Raw genomic sequence first — 14,310 nt, 5'->3', positions numbered from 1 at the left:
GATCTAATACCTTAAATCTATTTGTCACCTCTACTGTATATTCAACAGGGATATGATTTAATTCATACCTGAGTGGCCTAGTGCTTTTCCTTACTTTCTTCAGTTTAAGCCTAAACTTTGCAATGGGAAGCTCATGGTCTGAGCCACAGTCAGCTCCTGGTCTTGTTTTTACTGACTGTATAGAGCTTCTCCATCTTTGGCTGCAGAGTATATAGTCAATCTGATTTCTGTGTTGACCGTCTGGTGATGTCCACGTGTAGAGCCGTCTCTTGGGTTGTTGGAAAAGAGTGTTTGCTATGATTATCATATTCTCTTGTCAAAATTATATCAGCCTGTGCCCTGCTTCATTTTGTAGTCCAAGGCCAAACTTGCCTGTTATTCCGGTTATCTTTTGGCTTCCTACTTTAGCATTCCAATCCCCCATGATAATAAGGACATCAATTTTTGGTGTTAGTTCTATAAGGTGCTGTAGGGCTTCATAGAACCAGTCAATTTCATCCTTTTCAGCACTGGTGGTTGGGACATAGACTTGGACTATTGTGATATTGAATGGTTTGCCTTGGATTCGAACTGAGATCATTCTGTCATTTTGAGGATTGTATCCCAGTATTGCTTTACCTACTCTTTTATTGACTATGAAGGCTACTCCATTTCTTCTGAGGGATTCTTGTCCGCAGTAGTATACCTGATGGTCATCTGAATTAAATTCACCCATTCCTGTCCATTTTAGTTCTCTGATTCCTAAGATGTCGATGTTCAGTCTTGTCATCTCTTGTTTGACCACGTCCAGCTTTCCTTGATTCATGGATCTTACATTCCAGGTTCCTATGGAGAAAAAATCTTTACAGCATCGGACTTTCCTTTCACCACCAGACACATCCACAGCTGAGCGTCCTTTCGGCTTTGGCCCAGTTGCTTCATTCTTTCTGGTGCTACTAGTACTAGCCCTCTGCTCTTCCCCAGTAGCACATTGGACGCCTTCCGACCTGATGGGCTAATCTTCCAGCATCATATCGTTTTGCCTTTTGGTACTGTCCATAGGATTTTCATGGCAAAGATACTGGAGTGGGTTGCCATTTCCTTCTCCAGTGGATCACGTTTTGTCAGAACTCTCTGCTATGACCTTTCCGTCTTGGGTGGCCCTGCATGGCCTAGCTCATAGCTTCATTGAATTACGCAAGCCCCTTCGCCACGACAAGGCAGTAATCCATGAAGGGGTGGGTATGGTTATTGAAAACTAATTAATGAAATATTGATTTTTTATCTAAATTTATGACATGTGTTTTCTTCATATTCTATGTTTCTTTATCTCATAGCAATCTTTATTTTAATATTTGTGTTTATTTATTTATTTATTTTTATTTATTTAGTTATATTTATATACCGCCCTATTCCCTGAGGACTCAGGGCGGTTTACAGGGAATTAAAAATCCAAAATACAAAAATTAAGAACCAAATTAAAAAATATTAAATTGACCCTGTAGTCGATTAAAAAGAACCCCAAATTAAAATTTCTCCTCAGTCTGGGCCCGAGATCTCGAAGAGCCAGGTCTTCAGGCCCCGGCGGAATGATCGGAGGTCGGGAGCAGTCCTCAGCTCCACCGGCAGCTGGTTCCAGAGGGCAGGCGCCCCCACTGAGAAGGCCCTATCCCTGGGTGTCACCCGCCGGCAATCTCTTACCGGCGGGACCCTGAGCAGACCCTCCCTGTGGGAGCGCACTGGGTGAAGGGCGTTTGATGACGGCAGCAGGTGTTCCCTCAAATACCCCGGACCCAGGCCATGTAGGGCTTTATAGGTGATAACCAGCACCTTGAATTTCACCCGGAGGGCAACCGGAAGCCAATGCAGCTCGCGGAGTAGAGGTGTTACATGGGAGTATCGGGAGACCCCCATTACAACTCGCGCGGCCGCATTCTGCACCAGTTGAAGCCTCCGAGTGGTCTTCAAGGGCAGCCCCATGTAGAGAGCGTTACAGTAGTCCAAACGGGAGGTCACAAGCGCATGAGTAACTGTGCGTAGGGTGTCTCGGTCCAGATAGGGATGCAACTGGCGCACCAGGCGAACCTGTGCAAAAGCCCCCCTGGTCACGGCTTCAATGTGATCTTCAAAATTGAGCCGTGAGTCCAGGAGGACGCCCAAGTTGCGAGCCCTATCAACGGGGGGTAACACCTCACCCCCCATCGCTAGAGGTGGAATAACTTGGTTAACCCGAGATGCCGATATGCACAGCCACTCAGTCTTGGCGGGATTGAGACGAAGCCTGTTTCTCCCCATCCAGACCTGAACCGCCTCCAGGCACCGGGACATCACAGAGAGGGCATCGCTGGGTTGGTTCGGGGTGGAAAGAAAAAGTTGGGTATCATCAGCGTACTGGTGATACCCCACCCCGAAGCCACGAATGATCTCGCCCAGCGGCTTCATATAGATGTTGAACAGGAGAGGCGAGAGAACCGACCCCTGAGGGACTCCACAAATGAGAGGCCTCGGGGCGGATCTCTGCCCTCCTGTCAACACCGACTGCGAGCGGCCCTGGAGGTAGGAGGAGAACCACCGTAAAACGGTGCCTCCCACTCCCAACCCCCTGAGACGCTGCAGCAGGATACCATGGTCGATGGTATCGAAAGCCGCTGAGAGATCTAATAGGACCAGGACAGAGGAGCAACCCCTGTCCCTTGCCCTCCAGAGATCATTCACCAGCGCGACCAATGCCGTCTCCGTGCTGTGTCCGGGCCTGAAACCCGATTGGTACGGGTCCAGATAATCTATTTAGGCTTTCAGAGTATAAATTTTATTGATTTTAGTGAAAGCACAAAGGTCCTGCGGAAAAAAAGTTTGTTGTGTATTGAATCCAGCTCTATTTTGATAGCTTCAAATGTATGCAGGAAAATATTTTATAAATAGCAGAACAGGAAATTCCACTTAATCCAACACTAATTGTCATTTTTGGCTTCACTACAAGGAGTTGTTAACTTAGCATATTTACATGTGAGTTAGTTCCTATCCTATTCACACATAGTATTATGACTGACATAAATTATTTTGAGCTATCTAATACTTAAATGTGTTTTACATAGTAAAATAAATATATATAGCATTCTATATTTTTTTAAAAAATGAGATATTCAAATATTTGAATATTTTTGGTAAATATATGACATGAGAGGTAAAATGGCAATGGTCTTACTTTAACTGTATCATTCTCCATTTCCAGATGTGAACATTTATTATTATTTTACTTTCAAACTTTTGGATTCCTGCCACTGTTTTTGCCTCTCTTTATCATCATAAATATGGGATTTTTTTTCCTTCCAGTCCCAGCATAACATCAGTATTTATCTCCTTGATTTTCACATTTTGATTTGCTCTTTGCAGTTTACAAGTGATGTTTGGTAGAAAATATGAATAGGTCAAACCTGTAGTGTTGCTTGGAATTCTGCTGTCATGGTAGATAATTTGTATTTGCTAGTTAACTGCCACAAAACCTGGAGTTTCTTTTCTTCTCCACTCATGACTAATACAATGTTCTCTACAGAGTTCTTTATAATTCTGCTAATATTTTTCTGAAATAGTCTTATACATTTCTACAATTAAAGCTGCAGTAGCTGGCCTAACAGGCAGGATTTTCCATTCTAACCCCCATTTAATAAATTTCTTTCCCATCAGTCAGCTGTTGGTCAACACTGTATGCATTGTAGAAGTATAACATTTAGCTTTAATCTGGAGTAGTTTATCCAACAATAGGATGATGTTTCAATTGCTTTTGGAGGTGAGAGTACGAGGTCTTTAATTTCTGGATGATGTACAGAACAGCCAGTTTCTAGTATTTTTATTACTGGATGCTAAATAAATGTGCAGCAATTTATTTTTCTTATGTTTGCTTTTATAATATTTTGCAGATAGGTATCTTACACCATATAGAGATTATTATTTATTTTTTTATCATTGTAGCTTCATATGGAATCAGTCAGTCCAACAGTGTTACCACCATCAGCTTTACCATTAGAGTTGCTAAACAATGCTGTTGCTGCATTTAGTACCATAGAAGAACTTATCAGGTACCTTGAGCCGGACAGGTGGCAGTTAGATTTGGAAGACCTATACAAACCAGGTTGGCACCGTCTCGGGAAAGCCTACATTCATGGCAGAAAATCAAGAGGTAATGTTCCTAATATTTTTCTCTTGCTTTTTCTTCTTTCTTTTAATGGAACATCCAAAGCCCTTGATAAAACCAAATCTTACATGTCTGAAACCATGAATTGATGGCATATGTATGTAAAATGATTATTTAAAGCTGTTTACATTTACTTTCAGAATGTAGAATAAGACTCTCTAGAAATGTCTAATAAATGTTAATGAATTTATTTACCAGCTCAGAGGATAACTAAGTTTGTTTCAGTGTCAGCAGCCTTGGGGATCTCAGGAAAACAGAGAATTGCTGAGATGCCCACACTGTATATCTCAAGATGCTCTCTCCTAGTTTTTAAAAATTAATATTGATGTTTTTATTATATAATTTTAATGTTTGCTTTTGGTCTGTTTTTATTGTAGTCCAGCCACAATAATAGGCATGGGATGGGCAACTATATAAATATGATAAATATGTTTATCCTCATTTCAAGGATTGGGAAAGATGACTATATGCTCTGTGTGCTCTAGCACTGTAATTGATAGTGATTGTCATGGTTACCCATACCTTTTAATGACAGTGCTTTAGCCAGTAGAAAAGAGGACTGAAATATTTTTTCAGTGCAAAGTCCCTGTTTGTTCAAACTGCCAGTTAATAGATTTCTATCCTGACACTCCTTGTCTAACCTGTTTCTCTACTGACTTCTTTATGTGTTTTAGGATTTCATAAATCCATGGAGTATACATGTTTTGAACTGCAAACCTGTGGCCCTTACCCAGAAATTAATCCATCTAAAGCTATAGAGTGTAAGCTAAGTAGAAGCTACTGTGGACTGAGAGATTCTAAGTCCAACCCAGCAGTTATTTCTTTATACTCTTAAACATAATTAAAAACAAAACTATTCCCCTGACTAGTAAAATAATCTTTCTAATCTAAGCGATGGAACATGAGGCACAGCTGCAATGACCCTTCAGGGCAGATTTGTTCTACCTGTTTGTCTTCCATTTTTTTCAGCACAGGATTCATGTCATTCAAAACATTAGACAAGGTACACTGTAGAATCAGTGGGACAGATTCATGTTAAAACATGTCCCTTATCTGCATTGTGCACCATAAAATAGTTTCCTTTTGGTTGCCTTTAAAATTCCCTTTATATGCTGCAATACTGCTGCATACTTATAAGAAGACCTGTGAATGTCTGTTTAGAAGTAGATCTCACTTTGCTCCAGAGGCTTGCTTTTTGGTGTGAATTCAAAAACACTGCCTTAATGTATTTGATAATTACAGTAAGTGAAACAGGAAACACACACAATGTTCTGTGGGGGGGAAATGTATTTAAATGAAATTTAAAATCACAATAAACTTAAAGTATTACCTAGAATGATGAATAAACAAATTTCTCTAAACTCACTTTTAGATGTTTGACTAGTCTGAAACAGAATAAAGATATAGCTGTCATATTTTAGTTGCATCTTGTTTTTTAATTTCTTCAGTGAAGTACTGCTGTACTTGAACATATTTATTTTAAAATACATATGTGATGTCTTTCTGATTAAAGTATCACTTTTATGGAATATGACTGTTAATGTTATTATGTATGTTTTTATGTGGGGAGACACTTTGCATTCTTGCCAAATGAAGCATGGGCATTCCATTTAAAAAGGCCAATATGACAAAGTAATGATTTTCCCATCAACAACTTCCAAAAGAAAACAATATTGAACTAATCTTTAAAAATATTTGAATAAGACACTAAAGTAGATTTGCCATTGAATAAACATATCACAGAATTGTGACAGACATATTAAAGGACCACCCTCAAACTGCATTACCAAGTCTGTAATGTAATATAGCCTAAAGCAGAAAATGTGCCCCATTGAGATGACATGGTATTCACTGATGACATGCAGAATTATTGCAGAAATGAAGGGTTTGGGCTCTTTTTAATTGTTTACTACCTTTTAAAAAATTACATTGAAAGCCATAGTTCCTGGGGCTTAAAAATATTGATTTCTAAGAAAGTACAACTTTAACGCCAGTTTTAATACTGAAAGTTATTTGGTGTATAACCTCTTAGCAATTCTTGTTTAAGCAATATGAAACAGACTGAATAGTAGATTTTGGTAAGAGTGTGTTCTTAACATGGTTGTGTATTCATTATAAATATTTTACATTTTTATAAATGTTATGACCCTACATTTCTTTTCTTCCATTCAGTCGTGTCAGATTCTTGGAGACTGTTGCAGTTTTCTTGGCAACATTTTTCAGAAGTGGCTTGCCAGTGCTTCCACCCCAGGGCTAAGAGAAAGTGAGGGGCCCAAGGTCACCTAGCTGGCTTTGTGCTCAGGGCAGGACTTAGAACTCAAACTTTCCCTATCTGAAACCTTCACCACTATACCAAACTGGATCTTGCTGATAATAATATCTGTAAAAAAAATCCAACTTTTCAACTGTTAAAATTAAAGATTTCCATACTTTAAAAAATAGATATACTAGTGTTTTTATTCAAAATAAAAAAAATCAAAAGTAGCTATTTCATTTTCTATGAAATGTTGTAGATGCACTGTATGATAGAGAAATAAGTAATAATATACTTTCTGAGACACCAAGTTAATATTTTGCATGTTTTCAAATTGGGTTGTCTGGAGTTTTTTTTTTTGTTGTTTTTTTTAATCCCATTTATATCCCGCCCTTCTCCGAAGACTCGGAGCGGCTTACAAGCTTAGCAGTAGCCTTCATTCTATGTATATGCCTGCTTATTAGGGCTTTCACCCCCCCCCCAAGCAGCATTATTACAAAGTCAGCTTAATTGTCCCCAACAATCTGGGTCCTCATTTTACCTACCTCGGAAGGATGGAAGGCTGAGTCAACCTTGAGCCTGGTGGGATGCGAACCTGCACTAATTGCAGGCAGCTGGTGTTACTTAAGGAGGCATTAGCCCACTGCTCCACCAAGGCTCTGTTTGATGAGATCTAAAAATGAAATGGCCAAATTAAATGAATGTGTCCTTTCTTGAAATATATTTTAGAAGAAAATACAAGTGTCCTTAATATTTCATAGTTAAAAAGCCATGCTTTTTATTTTTCCTATTTGTCAGGATTTAATCAGTGCCTGTTTTCAACTTTAACTATCGCTCTTAGTGTGGGAAGCAGTTCTTTCCTTTTATTATAAAATGAAAGTTTTATTCTTGAAATGAAAGCAGAATTTATACTAATATGAAAGTTTCATCCAAAATCAGCTGCATGCATTTAAGCAGAAAAATTGAGTATCAGTAAAAAAGCAACTTGTTATACTTCATTTATATGAAAATTAATTGTAAGTAGTATCCATGGTATACAAAGCAGTATGTATGTATGTATGTATGTATGTATGTATGTATGTATGTATTTAATATGCTGCCCATCACCTCAGTAAAGCAACTCTGGTCCAATAGCAATTTTAATTACTTCCGTTTCTCCCCAATCCCTTCAGGGTTAATTACAAAACTTGAAATACTGGTGCATGTCCAGCAAATTTATCCTCACTCCAGTAAAGAGTTCTGTTTGTAGTCTTCAAAGTTTGTGAGAAACATTTTTTTAATCTACCTAGTATGAACATTACTCTGTTTGGGTTGGAATTAGTTTTCAGGTAATAGTTCTAAATCATAAAGTTAATTGCCATTGCAAACAAGCCCCCCTCCCCTTTTTAAATTATTTGACTAGCATATTAAACTTGGTGAATGAATGAGAACCAGTTCAATTTTTTTCAGAATAATAGAGTTTTCAGTTGAGTTTCTTTCATAGATCTATTAACTTTTTCTCTGGTCAAGTAAATATTTACAGGAATATAAACATTTACTAATACACAAAGCTAGCATTATGCCCTGCAAATTCTTAAAAGACACATATCAGAAAGATCAGAAGGATAAATGTTTTTTTCCCCACTTCTTCACCTCAGAGACTTGTTCAAGCACTTTGTGAAACTGCTGGTCAATCCCATATGAAGTAAAGTGCTGCAATTATATATTGCAGTATAATACATTTTGATGAAGCATAAAATCCAGTTGGCTAATCCAGATATTTTAATATAGAATCAATAATAGAGTTAGATTTTGAGGTTCTTGTCTTTTAATAAATTTATATTCCTAAAAAAACTAATTTAAAAAGTAAAATTAAAATAGGCCACAATATGACCCAAACCACATAGAATCATGAGATTAAAACTAAGATGTCTGTTAGCTTGTCCTTTACCTACAGGGAAAAAAATGCATTCTACTGATCCAGGGGCAAATTTTTTTTCTAGAACCCCACTTTTTAAAATGTATTTCGAAACATGATATATACTGCAGTTAAAATCTACAAATTTGTGTATTTCCTTCTTATGGGCTTAAGTTATTGAAACCAAAGTCCACCATATCTGGAGGGCATCAGATTAGGTCATCTAAAAAAAGGAAAAGAGAAAGGAACATTCATTCTTGACTGGCCATCAGTAATCTTGAAGTTCCATCTTTCCAATATAAATACCTATCTACATAAATATCAGAAGGTAAATAGATACTTACTGTCAGCCATAGACATATTAATTTTATTGATAGGTTCCTAACTCAGAAAAATATTTCAACTGTATAAGTTATATCTTGAAACTCACAAGTTCACTAAACCATAGAAAAACCTATTGGCATGGTAGGTGTCTCTTAAAAATATTTGCATAGCTCTTGTTTCTACATTGTTTTTCTGAAAGAATTTAATGAGCAAAATACAATAAATGTTGGCTTGTTGTTCAGTTGTAGATTTGAACCTGCTGAAGGAGGAAGTAAGAATGTATAGCTGTACTCCACGCAACTTCTCAGTGTCAGTACGAGAGGAATTGAAACGAACAGACACCATTTTTTGGCCACTTTGTCTGCTGGTTAAACGCTGCGGTGGAAATTGCGCCTGTTGTCAACATTCTTGCAGTGAATGCCAATGTGTCCCTACCAAAGTCACCAAAAAGTATCATGAGGTATAGTATTTAAAAAAATGGGGCCAAAGAAAAGTATAATAATACAATTAGCAAACTGTCAGCTTGGATGGCAGTATTTGAGATTTCAACTTATAAATCATTTTTTGAGGCAGACTTTTCTTGTCTTGGCAAGCTGACACTTTAATAAGTTCTTTATCTTTCTAACTACTGTTGCTTCCAACTGCTAGTTTGTTAGGGAAATAACAAGTAGAAGCAATTACGGTCCTCATCTATAAGGATTTGATTGATGGCTACCCATCTTAACTTCTGTAACCTGAACTAGGATAAGCTTTTGCTTGTAGCTTATTTCATTATTAAATACTAATTGGGAACTCCAATTTATGAGAATCAGAATTTTTCAGTTATTATATTGATTTATATTTGCAAATGTTGGAACAAAGAAGTGAAAGCCTTCTTTGGTAAACTATTTTATGAGCCAAGATATATATAAATCATGAATGAATATGTATCTGTCACAGACAACTGATTTCTAATATAATAATTTTTATATAATAATTTGCTTATTTTAATAATATTTAAAATGACAGCTGAACTGTTCCTTTGCAGGTCCTGCAACTGAAGCCCAGAACTGGTGTAAGAGGATTGCATAAATCTCTGACAGATGTCCCTTTGGATCATCATGAGGAGTGTAACTGCATCTGTAAAGGGAATACAGAAGGATAAAAGGAACTTCTTTCTTCTACAGCACATTGAATTAGAGGCTTATTATGTTCTGGGCCTTGTGCATTAATCTCCTTGTATAATCTCAGTTATTTCCTTTGAAAATCTTCTGTGTTCAAGCTTGATGGTTTTGGGGAAATGAAGAGAGAAGAAATGAAACTGAGATTATGCATGCAATGTAACAGCACATGAAAGCCCATTAAAACTACGGGCAGAAGGCATTAATGAGGATTTTTTTTCCTCCACCTTGATATAAACATATAATATCATCTCTCTTGCTCATTCTGAATTTTAAAAGATTTAAGTTTAGAAATGCTCAAAGCCTGAACTCTTCTAATAGCCTTCCTTCTGGCTTACCATTCTAAACATCTGGAATCTTACTTCACTTATTGCAGCAACTCCTAAACAATCCTAAATTAAAGTGTTAATTGCTTAAAAACTGTGTTATTCTGAGTTAAACTTAAAATTTTCACTTATAGATGTGAAACAGACTAAACACTTTTCTATGCTTTTTCTGAGTCAGGTTCCTGTCATTTAGCAAAAATGCCTGGTCAGTATATGTGAGCAGGGAGGAGAAGATTGAAACCAATGAAGTATCTTTATTCCTCTGACTAGTGCCTTCAAAGTTTTTTTTGTTTGTTTATATTTTTGTTGTGTACATTTTTATACTCTTTTTTTATGGCATAACAATTTGCTTTTCTAATCTTGTTAAATATATCTATTTTTTACCAAAGGTATTTAATTTTCTTTGTATTTACAATCTAGAAAAATTGTATTTTTGTCCTGTAAAACCCTGAGTCAATGTTACAGGAAGAGGATAAGAATTACTGGTTGTATAATTCAAAGAATGTAGTGGTGCATGTGCACATAGAAAAATAAAGCAGATGAAAATATCATTCTGACTTTACAATTGTAAGTAAGTAGATTCGTGATGCTGGGATAAGAAGGAACATAATAGTTGTTTTAACTCTTTTTATATTCTAGTGCCTTGATCTAGAGAGAATGCCTGTGAGCATAGAAGCAGGCTTCAGCATGCATAAATAAGAAAATAAATACCATTTGTTGGATGAGATATTACTGGCATAAATCTGATAAGCATCAGAATACTCATTGGAGGATAGCTGTCAGCCCTCTTTGCACTGGCTTGAATGGGTTACATATCTGTACCATCTACATTCTGGCAAAATTATTTTTTGCAGAAATATAGTTTTTATATGTGACCTATGATAGATTGAGAAGCAGGTATCTTCATGAAAAAATCATAAATTCCAACATAGTGGGGGTCTTGTCACCAAATTATATAATGGGTTGATTAAAATATGCACATATTTATTGCTACAGGCATAAGGATTTTAATATTGTTGACAATTGCTTCCTCATAAGGCACATGGTTTCCAGGATTTTAATGATGTACAGTATAATTTTTGAAATGTGGTTTTGCTTACAGTATGTACAGTTTATATATAAACCAGTACATTTATTCTCTTGACCAAGAAGGGAAGAAGCAGTAAAATATTTTGCTTGTAAAATACTTCTAAATTGTCTAGTGTTGTTTTGTGTGAATGCCTGTTTCCTTTTACTGTTTGGATTTATGTAATTCACAAAATAACTATAATTATTGGGATAGAAAGAACTCACTATCCATATCTACCCATGAAAGGTAATGACATTTAATTTAAAAAAGTATAGTTTTTTATCCTGTGGCATATGCTATCTAGCAATCCAATTTGTTCCATTTCAGTTGCTACAGGAAATATATGAACAGCTGCATGCAAACATTTAGGCACTTCTGGTTAAATTGTATATTTTATTAAATGCCTAATGAATAGAAGTTGAAACAACTTCAGCATGAGAAAAAGTTAAACATGACACCTTCCTGCAAATGTTGTTGCATACCTGCTAATTCTGTACAGTTGTGTACAGATTCACAATAAATTAATAGTAAATATGACAGGTGTAGAAACTTGGACCCTTTCAGTCAGTATTTTGTAACACCCCATTTTCAGAAATATTGTCCTAAACTTCCTATGGCCAGTTCTTTCTTACCAAACCTTTCTAGCTTAGAAATATTCTTAGGTTTCCTTGCATGGAGACCATGTGTAAAATCTTCCCACAGATTTTCAATAACATTTTAACTGAGCTTTTGGAAAACCTTCCAAAACGTTTAGCTTTCTTAGAATTTTTCTGAGACACATTAAGTATCATTTTTTTGCTGAAATATCTAAATTCTTTTAGCTTTGATTTCTCCTGCCTTGAACATTAGCTTCTAATATTCGTATTCATATTCAATTGAATCCATTCTATCACCTAAACAAAATTTCTTGGGCCACTGACTGCCATATGAACTCAAAGCCAAATAGAGCCACTTTATGCTTCCCTTTAGGTCAAGCAGTGACCATGCTAAGGCATTAAAATAATCTTTTCTTGTTTTTCCTCCACCTTCCTGCAAGCAATAAAACAGGCTTATGTGTCCCAAAGCTTCTGCTTCTGATAAAGTCTACCTAGTTATATACAGTACATAGCAGTTTTTAGGTAATATATTACCATTCATGTTTAGCACAACATGATCCCTCAAAGCAGACCATCTCTTTCTCGATCAGGATCCACAGTAGATAGTCTCTCCACCTACCTTTGGTGCTCTTGTCCTCGCCTACCCATAAAATGCTTAAGTGATTTTGGCATCTCTGGAACTAGTGAGTTTTCACCAGGTGCAAAGCTCTTAACCTAATATGGTTTATGATCCATTCTTTCTCTTCACCACAAATCTTATTTAACTATTGACTCTTCACTTTTTGCCAACACACATCAGCCCACATTAGCTTCTTGTTTCTTCCTTTTCACAACAGCTATAAAAAAAAAGTATAAAAGATTACCTCTTTTTAGGTTAATATATCATGGATGATCAAGTTCCAAGATGACAATATTCAGATGCATTATGTCACTGTGGGGAAAGAGTTCTCAATAGGGAAAGTGAATTTTCAAATGAATAGGACAGATTATACCAAACGGAATTTAGCCTTGGGAGTTGACTCCCATCAGAGCCTATTGTAAGTTTTAGCAGAACGTTTCCATGGCAACTCATGAGCTCCCTCCTTTTAGTAAGACATTTGTTCTCTTCGAAAATAGCAATAGAAGGACAAGAAGTCACCAGCCATCTATAACTTATGAATATGTATGTTTATATTATCTATTACTTACGGATCATTTTCCCTAGTTTCCTAAAATGTATAAATATCAGTGCACCTTTTTTGTTTGCAGGGCTGTCTCGTCTCTCAGTATCCTTTTGAGGGAGGTCCCATACTGCTTATATAAGAAACACTGCAGTATGCCTTATTTGCTTTTTGTCCCACATTTTGAGTCTATATCATAAAATATAAAAAGTATCAGAAGCTTTTTATCTCTGCACATTATCTAAACAAGTGTATCTGGGCTGGATAGATCATAAAATGTTTAACAATGAAAACATACATACAGTACATATACATACTGTATACATATACATATATATACATCATATATATATATATATATATATATATATATATATATATATATATATATATATATATATATATATATATACACATATGTTGCCCTGATACCTCCAATTCTACGTGGGGAAAAACCTGAATGACCAAAGATCTACATACAAACACCCACGAAAACCTCAGAAAACTATATATCTATATCTATATCTATATCTATATCTATATCTATATCTATCTATCTATCTATCTAAATATATAGATATATAGATATATAGATATAGATATATATACTGTAGATATAGATATTTATATAGATAGATAGATAGATAGAGAGAGAGAGAGAGAGATAGATAGATAGATAGATAGATAGATAGATAGATAGATAGATAGTATATATAGTATAACCAGTGCAATAGATGTTAATATATTCAAGAAATGGGACATTTAACATATGTCCGAAGCAGGCCGAAGCACATAACCAGGTCTACTTGGCCTTCATTGTAATCTGTGAGTAGACATGTCTCCTAATCCCCACCAGCCAATATTCTTTGGCTAATGGGACCTGTGTCATAGCCAAATCGCTAGACCAAATTGGATGGATAGAAGATGGTCCATTAGGAAATCCAATCCCATGATGTGAAGAGCTTTAAAGGTGACAATCAGCACCTTGAATTGCACCTGGAAGCACCCTAGTAGCCAGTAAAATTCATGTAGCAGTGATGTTATATGTGTTGAATATCCAACACTATGTACTATCCATGCATCCATACTCTGGACCAGTTAAAGCTTCCAAACGTTGAAGAGCAGCCCCATTTAGAGCACATTGCACTAATCCAGACAAGATGTCATAAAGGCATGAGTGAGTGTGAGCAAAACCTCCCTGTCCAGGAACAGGTGTGCAAAAGTCACCTGCTCTTCTAGCAAGAAACATGAGTCCAAGAATACCCCCAGGTTTTGCCCAAGGTGTTCTGGGACAGTGCCACCACTCCAGAACCAATGCTGGAAAACATTATCAGCAGAAGACCCAAATAACCA

The 14,310-nt window shown here is 36.4% G+C and overlaps 1 protein-coding gene across 1 annotated transcript in view; it reads left to right on the top strand.

Moving 5' to 3' along the window:
- Positions 1 to 11,318, top strand: part of PDGFC (platelet derived growth factor C) — a 138,306-nt gene extending 126,988 nt beyond the window's left edge. Inside the window, exons 4-6 of the mRNA XM_081332123.1 lie at positions 3,949 to 4,156; positions 8,889 to 9,106; positions 9,674 to 11,318. Of these exons, the coding sequence (XP_081188249.1) occupies positions 3,949 to 4,156; positions 8,889 to 9,106; positions 9,674 to 9,790 (543 nt within the window). The 3' untranslated portion in view covers positions 9,791 to 11,318. The remainder of the gene's footprint in view (positions 1 to 3,948; positions 4,157 to 8,888; positions 9,107 to 9,673) is intronic.
- Positions 11,319 to 14,310: the final 2,992 nt, after the last annotated feature.

The sequence above is a fragment of the Vipera berus genome (genome assembly GCF_964194415.1).
Source record: "Vipera berus genome assembly, chromosome: 7".
NCBI classification, from domain to species: domain Eukaryota; kingdom Metazoa; phylum Chordata; class Lepidosauria; order Squamata; family Viperidae; genus Vipera; species Vipera berus.
The sequence above is the reverse complement of the archived record's forward strand: the minus strand, read 5'-3'. Positions and strand labels throughout refer to the sequence as shown.